The sequence below is a fragment of the Schistosoma haematobium genome, chromosome ZW (assembly GCF_000699445.3).
Source record: "Schistosoma haematobium chromosome ZW, whole genome shotgun sequence".
Lineage (NCBI taxonomy): Eukaryota > Metazoa > Platyhelminthes > Trematoda > Strigeidida > Schistosomatidae > Schistosoma > Schistosoma haematobium.
The window spans coordinates 68,579,256-68,592,480 of record NC_067195.1 but is presented as its reverse complement, the minus strand read 5'-3'; the positions used below and the strand labels follow the sequence as shown (position 1 = coordinate 68,592,480).

Sequence of the window (13,225 nt, the reverse complement as noted above, 5' to 3'; positions counted from 1 at the left end):
TCTTTTAAATTACTAGACGTTTCAATGAGTAATGAACCATATGATTGGTCTAAAAACGGTCTCCAGTTGTGCGTGGTCGTCGTTATTGGTGAATAATTCGGTGTGTCAAGGATCTGGTCATACAACAATGCAGCACTGATATGTAGATTAAAGTTTTCATTTTTCGTAAAACTGCAGGGAAAAATTGGTCGGAGAAACCACACTTTTAGTGGGTCATCGTCAACGCAGTACCTGAGATATCAAAGAAATAAAGTTGTTAATGACTAAAAGATGGAATAAATTCCAAAGTACCTAAGCTCACTCTGTATAGCAGTAAACACAAACGGGTATTGCTCCAAAAGATGAGAGATATGTTTGTTGGTCATAAAGCCTGCCACCATTTATTAGAAACATTTTTCATCAGCATGTGCATCAAACAAATCAAGAGTAGGAAAGCAGCGGGATCAAGTGACATAGCAGCTGAAGTACTGAACTCAGACACAGGGGTAACTGCAAACATGCTTTACTTTCTAATCAAGAAGACTTTGGAGGAAGAATAAATGCCGATGGACTGGAAAGAAGAATACCACGTATATCATGGTATCAAAGAAAGGAGGTCTGAGCAAATGTTAGAACTACAGAGGAATCACACTACCATCGGTACCAGGACGAGTTTCCAACAGAGCATTACTGAAGCGGATGAGAGTTTTAGAAGACTCCCAACGTCGATATCGACAGGGCGGATTCCGAAATGATCGATCATATATAGACTAAATTACGACAATACGGATGAATGTTGGGTAATCAAATGAGTGGAATTTGTCATTATACATCAGCTTCCTTGACTATGAGAAAGCGTTTGGTAGTGTGGATAGGAGAATTTTACGGGCCCTTATATGAGAAGATCGTCAACACCATCCTGAATTCATACGACCGACTACAGTGCAAAGTGGTGCTTGGAGGACATCTGACAGATGCATTGCAAGTGAAGACTAGTGTCCGTCAAGACTGTCTACTCTCTTCCTTTCTCTTCTGGTGGTCGATTAAATTATGAAGACCTCAACATTTCAGGCGAAGCACGGATTAAAATGGAAAGGTTGGATGCAACTAGACGATTTGGACTTCGCAGACGACCCGGATCTTCTATCCCATACATTCTAGTAAATGCAGCTGAAGACATTTAGTGTAGCAGCAGCTTCTGCAGCAGTAGACCTCAATATACACAAGGTAAAATGCAAGATCCTCATATACAACACTGAGAACACCAACACAATCACATTTGACGGATAAGCTCTGGAAGATGTGGAAACTTTCACATACCTGGAAAGCAGTATCATCGATGAACAAGGAGGATCTGATGAAGACGTAAAGGCGAGGATTGACGAAGCAAGGAAAGCATTCCTACAACTGGAGAACATATGGAACTCAAAACAACTGTCAATTAGTGTCAAAGTCAGATTTTTTGATACGAACGCCAAGACAGTTCTACTGTACGGAATTGAAACCTGGAGAACTACTACAACCATCAAAAAATACAAGTATTTATAAATTTGTTTACGCAAGATACTGAATATCCTTTGGCCAGATACCATCAGCAACAGCCTACTGTAGAAGAAAATAAACTAGCTTCCGACTGAGGAGGAAAAGACATTAGAAGTGGATGGGACATACATTACGTAAATCACTAAACTGCATCACGAGGTAAGCGCCAGCTTGGTGCATACTGCTCCACGAAGGGTAACAGGCTCAAGTAAGTAAAATATCATACAACTGGACCCGAAAAATAGAATCCTCCACAGAAAATAGGGAAATAATATTGTGAATAAGAAAAGGAAATCAAAATATTTTTGAAGATAAAGAAACAAATAAATGTACATGATTAATGTATAACAATTCATTCGAAAAATAATATAATCAATAAAGATCTTTTTCATTAAAGGGGTTTTTTATAAAGATTAAAAAAGGTTCATAGTCGGATCCCCATTGGCTTTTCTTCTGATACATATCTAATGTCTCAATACACTGAGTTGTGACATCTCCGAAACCTAAACTAGGATTTCGCGATTGGTCGACAGGTGGTAATCGTATACTGTTTTCTTTCATACCCCGATACTATGCCATAAGCTGAACACCTCTCCACATTTTTAAACCAGCCGCAAATTTGGCAGTTCATGCTTAGTGTGGAATTTGCTGGCACGACATTCGTTAAGTATACCTAAACTATTGAAGCAATTTTTTCAAGATGATGACACCAAATAAGTTATCATCACTGCTCCCGAGCACACATTGCCAAAATTCAGCCACTGGATGTCAACATTTCTTCGATGTTCGAACACAGTCGTCTGACATATCCCTGAGAGGTCAGGTTTTGTATGCGTATATAGAAGTGCTCTCACCAGTGCATCGTAGACCTGAGATTTTACACCCAAATTACTATCATATCAGTTCCAAAATAGCCCAGGCTGGCATAATCCGTCTTGACATAAGCACACACAACTATCCAGGTACACAACATTTCTGACTACTTGTAATGACACACCACAAAGAAGAGGTACAGGCATAAGCTCCCGGACGCTTTGCATTAGAGAGAAGTGACCGTATGCTCTTATTTTTCTCGGAGTTATTTTCTATAGACCCTTCGAAATTGAAAAATTTTCAGGCACACTCATTCGACAGACAATGCCAGAGCACACTCATGCCTAACGATTTGAAGATGTCTCTAATATCATTAGACAACGATTGTTGATCAGGAATGAATGAAACTTTGCTCCAACATTTGTTAGGGGGTAGAAGTGTGATTAATACATCCACGACCCGATTGAAAAATAGTTTGCTCCTCCTTAGTCTTTCGCGGGTTTTGTGCAATAGTGAGGATGCAATCGACTACAGATACCGTCCTGTAATTGTTTGATTGATGACATAGACCCTTCTCAAAGATGGAGACGAAAGCCACTCTCAAAGGTGTTGGAACAAATTACTTCCCAGATCTTTTCAAACAACTCAGTCAGTTCGCTGACCAGAAGTTCTCAAAAAACTTTCCCAATCGTCAGATGGCGAACAAATTTTTGGTAATTCCCTGGAGTTTTGGAAACGAGTCTCAGATTTTTATACAAACATGTCAAGACTTTCCAAAGCCACAGCCGAAATTGTCTGTCTTCTGATCTTCATCAGCGTGTGAACGTATCATGAGTCATATTCCGTGTAGGCATTCATAGATTCAACCAGTCAGCGGCTTGAGATGGTTTAGACACGACAGAGCTGTTGAGCGAGTTTAAAAATAAAAGTAGACATAAAACGGAATAGAGATATAAGGTAGAATAAAATAACTTTGGTTGTATTATGTATCTGTAAATATCGCTTGCTTGGATAACAATCGAGAGGCAGATTATTTTCTTTATTGATAATCATATATGTATGAACTGGGGTACTACCCAAGCACTCAAATCAAAGGGCTAATGTATGCGCCATTCATATTACGGTTTAATCCTCAAGATATTGTATCGATGTCAGGAGATGAAGTTACTTGGTAGCCAGGGAACCGTATAAGATCAATAAGCCTTCAGATCCGGTTTAGTTTGCTCAATTGTTTACACAAATGTGATGTATTTAACGTAAGTGATTGCAACTAGAGTTATTACTCTTGAAACACAGAATCAATTCATAGAATATGAGGCTTCATTACAAGTACCGCCACAAAGCTTGATGGGTAATATTTTTTAAAAAATAGCTGGAATCAAGTGTCTAAGCACTTCAGTGATATTACTGCTAAACAGAGTTTAATAAATTCAGGTAAGTTCATTGTTTATGTTCTTAAAAATCACTTACATCATTTCGTCTTCAGTTACAATTAGTTTATTTTTACGTTATTCACCAATGTTATTATTGGTATTTTCATTAATTTGATTTCTATTTAGGTCGGCGATTGAATTAATATCAATCTCCAGCAGTGTGTAAATATGTTTGATAACATTTTTCATACAACAATCTTGCGATAGAAATGCTCAGTTTCGACGTTTATCCTAATCATTTTTGAGTGATTTTTATTCTAGTTTCAAGAGTTATGTCAAAATCGCTGTCTTTTTTCTATTTATCGGTATTTGTGTGCTTATTCGTTAAATCACTTAACTTTCAACCTGTAGACTACAGGTTCGAATCCCGTTTCACTTACTTTGGTATGGATTCTCAGAGAATATTACTGTGGTGTATGTTACTAATGTCGACATACATAAGTAGTATGTAACACCAATCGGAAGTGGAAAACCTGGCAGCAGAAGGCTATGAATGTCGACTTGGAGAGAACAGAAACAGAAATGGAAAGGAATTGTGATTTGGAAGAATCATATAAAATATGGAGGACAAATGATGGAATTCCGTAAATGAATTATTCAATGTACGGTTCTCATATTTTATTAAGATATTCTGTAATTATTGTATGAAGTAATAAATTGGTTATCTCCACCTAGTTCAATTTCACTACAGTATCTCTAGGCGTTACACAAAACAACTTGTGTATGACCAAAACCTGACTACCTGCACATGGCGAATGAATTAAATTTTCTATCCATTTAAATTCCCTACAATAACAGTTGACCTGTTGGGAGAGTAAAATGTACGATTAGAGTATTTGCATACTTATTATTCATATAATAACATTTATACCACGATTCTTTTTGTTTTTTAGCCCCATCTGATTTATCATTAATAGAATGATTATTACTTCATAATATACAGTTTTAATTGATTCATCTTATTTATGTCTAATTGACATGATAATTTCTCTGATTGTTTTAGACTAAATAAACATAATAAAAAGTTCATGTTTTATACTCTATAGAGAGTATTGGTTTCATATTCATATTGATTTCATTAATTTTATTAATTTGTTGATTAATTTGATCATTTTGATTTAATAATTCATTCACTTCTATTTCTTGTTTTGCTTTCTGTTTCAATTCCCAATAATTACGTTGACGTAAAATTCTTGCCCACAATGCTAAAAGCTGTCAAAATAATCATGTAATTAATTTAATTAAAATATATAAATGGATAATTTTAAGAAAAAATAAATAAAAGATAGGTTGATATTAGACATTAACACCATTGGATGCCGGCCAGCTCAGTGGTCTAAAGGTTAAGCGTTCGCGTGTGAGACTTGTTGTGACCTTGTCTGTCTTTTTATCACATGATTTATCCACGAATCAAAATACGACTTATACAATCTTAGCACTGTGCCAAATCAATGACTTTCGACCAGTATGATCAGCCTAGCGTCCTTATTGGTCCTATGTCCACCTAGCCCATCCACTTGAGTCCAGAACACCAATACCAGCTTCCAATATGCGAATCGAGTCGAATCGAATCATTTATTTCAGACATACTGAGTTTATATATCAATCAAACAGACCACAACGCACCATAAAATAGGAAATAACATTTGTACACAATAAAGCCAAAAAGTAACTGTGAACGTGGGAGTCAGTAGTCAATAAACTGAACATAGCTTAAGAACAGTAAATCGTACAATAATAATATATAGGTCAAAATAAAGCTTATAATAAGAGGGATATAAATATACATAATCTAATTATTGAATAATTATACCATAAGAATGTATAGATAATATTAGTGAATTAATATGTCTCAGAAGTTACTCGTGATTTAATCTTCTCTCGGATATAACAATACTGACAGGTCCTGGGTTCGAATCTCGCGAGGCATGATCGTGAATGTGCACTGCTGAGAAGTCCCATACTAAGATGAAACGGCCGTCTAGTGCTTATAGGTTTCCCATAGTAGTCTATCTTCACTTGAATAATAAATTCAAGTGTTAAATTAAGACATTAATCCACTATGACGTGTTTTTTTTCATACTTTCGAGTTTGATTTTGTGTTTTAATGATGAATTTAATTTGTCATCTTTAGTGTAAAACTTACCACTTTGTTTTCTCGAATTATATTCTCTTAATATTTTGTCTCTCATTATTATTTCTACTGAAATTATTTCTACGTTTTAAATGCTCATTATGGTAATGCAATATTATGTTGATGTGGTATAGGCAGCTTGGGTCAATGTGTAACAGTAGCAAAAATCATTACATGTGACGTTACTGACACTAGCCTGTTTTTCTCATTGCAAGGTAACAAAGAGTAAACGTACTGGAAGAAGAGGAACAACCCCTACGTAAGCTGAATCTGCAGAACAATGGATAAAACTATTTTGTACTAGAACCGCATCTTTCAATTTTCACATATATATGTTGTACGTTCTTACTTCAGAGGCATCTACCACTCCTAACTGTTGTTTTGTTGTTTCAGATAGCTCCTGCTAATATTACGTGCTACAAATGTATATTTGTAGTATTACTGTGAGCTGATTGTGACTAATTGATTTTGTCAACCTTTTTTATAACCACAAGTCTTTTTCTCTCAGTCGATGATTTAAAGACTAATTTTGCTAGTCCTTTCATAGTCTAATGTTCTCATATACTGAATTTATAAGTAAAACTTGTATCCTTCATTAATGATATTGTTTTATACCCCATCGTTGATAAAGTTTTCAAAATATTTTATATAATAATTTTGATAGACGAAGGTATTTTACAACCCTTTCTTCCATCGATATGCTTTGTTAATTCTTTTTCGTTTATTATGTATCAAGATTGTTATATTGCTTGTATGTCATTTTGTCAGCCATTAACAACGTAGAACTTCGTACGTACGTACATCAGTTCAAGTTGCCATACCACATTAGCACAGAGATGCAGTTGTCGATTCAAATCCCATGATGGTCGAGGTAGTAAATGCATAAGCAGTAATCGGGAAGATTAGGGTTTGGAGATGTTATTTAAAGAGTATAATACAGTGAAATAAATTTGGAAAGAGGAAAAAAGGGACATGAAGAATTCAGAAGATTAGAATTTAAGAGAACAAAAGGAGTGGATGCACTTGCACTATCGCAAACGATTTTCAGTCATATCATTCAAGGTCTCTAATCATCGGTTGCTATTGTCTCGCGGATCCTAACCAGGTAGTCTACACCTAATAATATGGCTCAGTCCACTCGTCAGTGACTTCACGGATTTGTGCCATGTTTTGGTCTGGCCGCCCCTAGCTTTCTCCCAACCTACTCCTACACTACTGAACATCGCACGTCGAGGCAGTCGGTGATTGGACATACGTAACGCGTGTCCCAGCCATCTCAACTGATGAAGTTCTACTACTTCATCCATTGGTTTGCCATCCTTACCTAGTACCCGTTTCCTAACAACTGCATTACTTACTCGGTGGTCCCAGGATACACGAGCAATATTTCGAAGACACCTATGATCGAATACTAGTAACCTGCGAATATACTCTACTCTTACCGGCAATGTTTCACTGCCATAAATGACGCAAGTTGGCAAAAGCTAGTCGAGCCTTCCGTATCCGTGCTGAGATTTTGTCACACACCAGACCACAAGGGCTGATGAAACTCCCATGATAAGTGAAGTGGTCGACACGCTCAACTACTCCACTCCCTAACATTAGTACGGGTGTCGATGCGACCCAATCCTGAAGCAACATTTTACATTTCGAAGGCGAGAATCGCATCCCGGACATGCTTGTATGCATCTGGAAGAGGTATTCAAAGTAGAATGCGTTCATCCTATTCTTTGAATTTATTTGAAGTCTAATTTCAACTCGAAATTTTACTTTTAGAAATTACCGATTTTTTAAAGATCAAACCGACAAATCTTAATGATAACTTTCTTAGACGATATCTCAGAAAGAGCTATAGTGCAAGCACTTTTGAATGACCACGACTACCTAGTATACCATAGTCTTCAGATTGCTGTGACACACCTACAATATTATCCCTTGAATTCTTATATTAATCAACTTGACAACCGTTAATACCATAAAAAAGTTTCAAATGGTGAGACGAAGTTGTCTCAACAATTTAATTTAGGCACATCTCAAGTTAAACGACTAGTAAGCACACAGTGAGAAAGATATATTAATGAATATCATTTAACCAAATATATATTCAAGTTTATACGAATGAGTCATCAAGTAATAAGTAATTAACATTTGAGCGAGTATGAGCAATAAATGCGTAGGTTGCCAACTACACATACTCATCTGTACAATCGGGAAGATACATATATATGAAAATATGAGCAAATTATTCAGACTAAAATATTAATTGATGAACATAATAAATACGAATATATACGACCAGCTTGTGATAAACTCGACATTATCAAGTCATCTAGGTGTATCGTAGTCAGTAAATACGGTCATGTTTTCATTCATACAGTCATTCAGTTGTAGATATTTCGGAATGATTTCAAGTACAAAATTAATTGGAAGTATGACTATTGCCGTGTTGTGATTTTTCTTCCATCATGACTGAGTGAGCTGAACTTGACACGTCCGTAGTATGATAGAGTGGTATTTTCATCGTAAGGGACTTTACATTTTTCATATAAGCCAGTTAAAATAACAGAACGAAACATGTCCACCATCATGAATTAAGATAGTGTAAATAATAATTTCCATTCCATCTTGGTTGGTTGTCATGTTCAAGTTTAAAATTGTGAACGAAACTGGAGTTTATCCTAACCCGAAATTTCACTCCGAATCGGTGTAACGGGTTCTAGGAATGGGAATACAGAACTTGATGCTGAGTCGTATAAAAGTACGTTATTATATCATTACAATGTTATGCAAACCATATACTTAAAATACAACTGTATTTTTGATTTTAGACTGGACTCAGCTATCCTAATCATAACTGGTAAGTAATCTACTTTATATCATATTATGGTGGTTTGTATAACCATACATTTCTGTAATAAAGAGTAATTTTGATTTATATTCAATAATGTTCGAAGGGTAACAATATGATGTTGTGTTTTATAGTGCAGACTGAACACCCAGCTTTTTTTCCTACTAAATGACTATGCAATATAACTCGGTTTCACTGTTGTATAATAAATTTGTTTCATTGCTTAAAACACAAACTTTCTATTCGAAGTTTATTTATTAACACGGTTATTTTATAATATTTCTACAATAATAATAAGAGATAATTAATATTTTCTTGTTTTGTAAAGTACCATTCAAATAGCCCATGTGTCTACTGAAAACTATGTGAGATTATTTATACAAATATTCGTCAAGATTAGAACGAATAGTTTGACAGAAATTGGGCGCCGAGTATAAAGAAACCATTATATGTGAAAACTTTGATTATTACCCTGAAGAAGTCCAGACAAGTTAGCTGGACGAAATGTTGGAATTATTTAAATTTCAATCGCTGAGATTATTTCAAATATAATTTTTACATATAATGATATGTGAGATTATCTTGTATGGAGGAAATTGTGGAGATTATTGTATCCGTCGTTTACTCTGCGAATTGACTTGAGATATAAAAACCTTTCAAAACCAAGGATCTTTGTGCAGCTGTTTTGTCTTAGCATGAGACTCGTCAACATCTCTCTAGGAGCTGAACCCTAGACTCTTAGACCCCGTGACGAGCTTTTACTCCTCAGACCACTGACCCAGCATCTAGTGGTTTACATTTCTAACTTCAGTCAATTAGCAATCTTAAGCAACCATCTCCCAGTGTCCTTTTGTGATATCTGTCTCACGACCGTCATAGTTAAACTCTATTGGTTACAGCTTCTTACTGAACTCCGGCAATTACTTTAAAGTTAGTTAGATGATTATCGTAAGTATAGAAGTGTGTAGAGATTGTTGAATATGTAGTTTACATTAGTGATGTGGAGGTACTGTGAACAAGCAGCGCTAAAATTAGTTTATTGGGTTTTCTGAGTAGATATCGCTAATCATAACCGATATAGATACATTTGTCAATAAAATTTGGTAGAAACATATCACTGATAACATTGTGTATATGAAAACATTCACAATACACACGTTTTAATTTAATAAACAAATGATCAAATACTATATTGAATTATATCACTTTATAAACATTGATGACGCTTTTTTGAATCAATAATGATGCATAACAATGATCACCCAAATACATACTACTTTTAGGTCGAAGTATGGATACATTATTCATATTATGCCCATGCATATATTGTTTAAAATAATTTTTGTGTTTCAAGTAAACAGTTAATCTGATAAATGGATTATGCATGTATGTATGTGTACATTCTGCAAGCATAGACTTACAATTTTGTATGGAATCAAACTACATATTTCACTTCTTCAATTGTTTGAAATTTTGATTTAATAGGCTGGTAAATTCGTTGAATATTTGTACTAAAGATTAGAATTATCATTGTTACAACTAATGATATTTATGGGTTACTCAATAATTTAGTCCGTTTTACAGCTTAAATTAATTATTAATCCCATTGAAAGGTACCTTATTATTTGTTAGGTAATATGGTACTTGTAATATTTCACTGATTGAAATCATGAGTGAACTGAAGCTAGACCACTATAAAAAACCTGGAAGCACTGGATGGCCGTTTCGTCCTAGCATGGGACTCCTCAGCAGTGCGCATTCACAATCTCACCCCCCGCGAGATTCGAACCCAGGACCTGTCAGTCTCGCTCCAGGCACTTAACCAACTAGACCACTGAGCCGGCATCCAACTTGGTAATGTCTAACTAAAAACCAATCCACGAAGTTGCGCCACCGTACACCATTGTCTTCAGTGAGTTCCTATCTCACAACAGACCTGGTTGAACTCCACTGGTAATAACTTTTCACTTGTAATATTATATGAATACTGTCGATTCAACGAATAGAGAGATATAGTTTGTATATGCACATGATTGAAAAAAGACCCAGTGATTTCCGTAATGATGTAGTCGACTGGTTAATCTTTGTGAACCTATTAAGTATTATATCATTAACTATATAATGTATTTACATGTCTTATGAATATGTGTGATTTTGTATCGCAATAAATTGTCACTTCCTTATAAATAGATCATTTAAAATAAACTAACTGAATATATTTATTTTCTGATAGTGAGATAAGAGCGTACTGTATAAAAAGGACCCATATTATTACTTATTATTGATATTTTGCAGTTTTAAATTAATCAACTATCAGCTTAGTTATTAAAGAATGAAATTTGCTTGTTAAAATCGATTATATGTTCAATAACTCTTCATATTATTGATAAAATGATAATGTCAGAATGGGTTTTGTGGAGATTTTAGGAAGTTCACTGATTGAAATCATGAGTCAATTGAAGCTAGACCACCATGGGAAACCTGGAAGCACTGGATGGCCGTTTCGTCCTAGCATGGGACTCCTCAGCAGTGAAGTTAGACATTAAAACCGTTGGATACCAGCCAGCTCAGTGGTCTAGTTGGTTAAGTGCCTGGAGCGAGACTGATAGGTCCTGGGTTCGAATCTCGCGGGGGGGTGAGATTGTGAATGCGCACTGCTGAGGAGTCCCATGCTAGGACGAAACGGCCGTCCAGTGCTTCCAGGCTTTCCATGGTGGTCTAGCTTCAATTGACTCATGATTTCAATCAGTGAAAATGATAATAATAAATAATCATAGTAACTAAGGTATTACATCACATTACTGATACTCACTTGTTCTGCATTGAATAATTGATTTTGATCTAATACGGAATTTGTTACAGCTAAGTAAAATAATGATAACAATTTGCTTTGTTCTTCTTGCATTTTAATATATTGATCAGATAATTTTATATTAAGAGAGAGTTTCTCACTTAAATCCTCCTGATATGATTGGTATGATAATAATCAAATAGAAGAGAAGTTTTTTTTATTATTCAGTTTAATTTCTTTTTTTTTTGGTAAACGGAAGAAAACATTTCAAATTAATGAATAAGTAAGAAAAAAAACGGTCTTCCAACTTTTCATGAAGATGGATCTTCCACTATAAATCAGTGTTATCGAATAAACTATAGCACTTAAAATTTATAAATGTTTCGTGTTTTTCTTTATATACATGATTTAATTAAGGGTTTAGTTAATAACTTTTGAATTATGGTTGGAGTATAAATAAAGTAAATGTAAAGTCATTGAGTTTTATTAAGGAATATTATTAGTTGGTCAAAAATTTAGACGGTTTACTATTGCACCAACTTGACTTTATGCAAGAAAGTTCTAGATCATTTGAATGAATGATTTTTGGTTAATTGTAGATGCTGACCTCAAAGGATCGTTCGAATGTTGTGGAACAATAGAGTGGACAATATTGAAGTCAGACGTATGATATTTAAAGAAATTAAGAAGTCAGTTACTGGGGCTCTGAATCGTTATTGTGCTAAGTGTCCGGAGCATTTCTGACGTACGTTTAACCACACCCTACTTCTATGAGCAACCCCGCCAGAAGTCCCTCCGGGGGCTACTGCCGGTCCCAAGCCCGGATAAAGGAGGAGGGTTGGGCATGGGGTTAGCGTCCCCATCCCGTAGAAAACTTACTGGCTAAGAAAACGCTAACCAGAAACAATTACTCAAATCTTTTAAACTCTGCCCTGGGAGTCAGAAGGTCTTCATTTAGAAGAACTATGACGCCTCATGATGAAAGCCGAATTCCTTCGGAAGTTACGAGGCCGATGCCCCTTATGACAAACAGAGCGACCATTTATTTAGGTACATGGAATGTTCGTACAATGTGGGACACCGGGAGAGCCTTCCAAATTGCCGCAGAAATGAGGAGATACAACCTGGAGGTGCTTAGGATCTGTAAAACACATTGGACGCAAGTTGGACAACAACGACTAGCTTCAGAGGAGCTTCTGTTATACTCCGGCCATGATGAAAAAATGCTCCACATACACAAGGAGTTGCATTGATACTGTCCAAACAAGCACAAAAGGCACTTATAGGATGGGAATCTCATGGACCAAGGATCATCAGAGCCTCCTTCAAAACAAAGAAAGAGGGCATTTCAATGAACATCATCCAATGCTATGCGCCTACCAACGACTACAATGAAGAAGCTAAAGATCAATTCTACGATAGGCTGCAGTCAATCATCGAGAAGTGCCCAACAAAGGACCTGACCATTCTGATGGGAGATTTCAATGCCAAGGTTGGAACGGACAACACTGGATATGAAGACATAATGGGACGACACGGACTGGGAGACAGAAACGAAAATGGTGGGAGATTTGCAAACCTATGTGCCTTCAATAAACTGGTCATAGGCGGCACCATATTCCCACATAAACGCATTCACAAAACCACATGGACTTAACCGGATCACACCACGCAAAACCAAATCG

The 13,225-nt window shown here is 35.8% G+C and overlaps 1 protein-coding gene across 2 annotated transcripts in view; it reads right to left on the bottom strand.

Moving 5' to 3' along the window:
• Positions 1-4,695: 4,695 nt before the first annotated feature.
• The window catches only part of MS3_00004239 (uncharacterized protein), a 39,707-nt gene continuing 31,177 nt past the window's right edge, over positions 4,696-13,225 (bottom strand). For both annotated transcript variants that reach the window (XM_012943911.2, XM_051212126.1), the window contains 2 exons: positions 11,562-11,711; positions 4,696-4,979 (listed from right to left, as the gene is read on the bottom strand). In XM_012943911.2, coding sequence (XP_012799365.2) covers positions 4,794-4,979; positions 11,562-11,711 — 336 coding nt within the window. In that variant the 3' untranslated portion in view covers positions 4,696-4,793. The remainder of the gene's footprint in view (positions 4,980-11,561; positions 11,712-13,225) is intronic.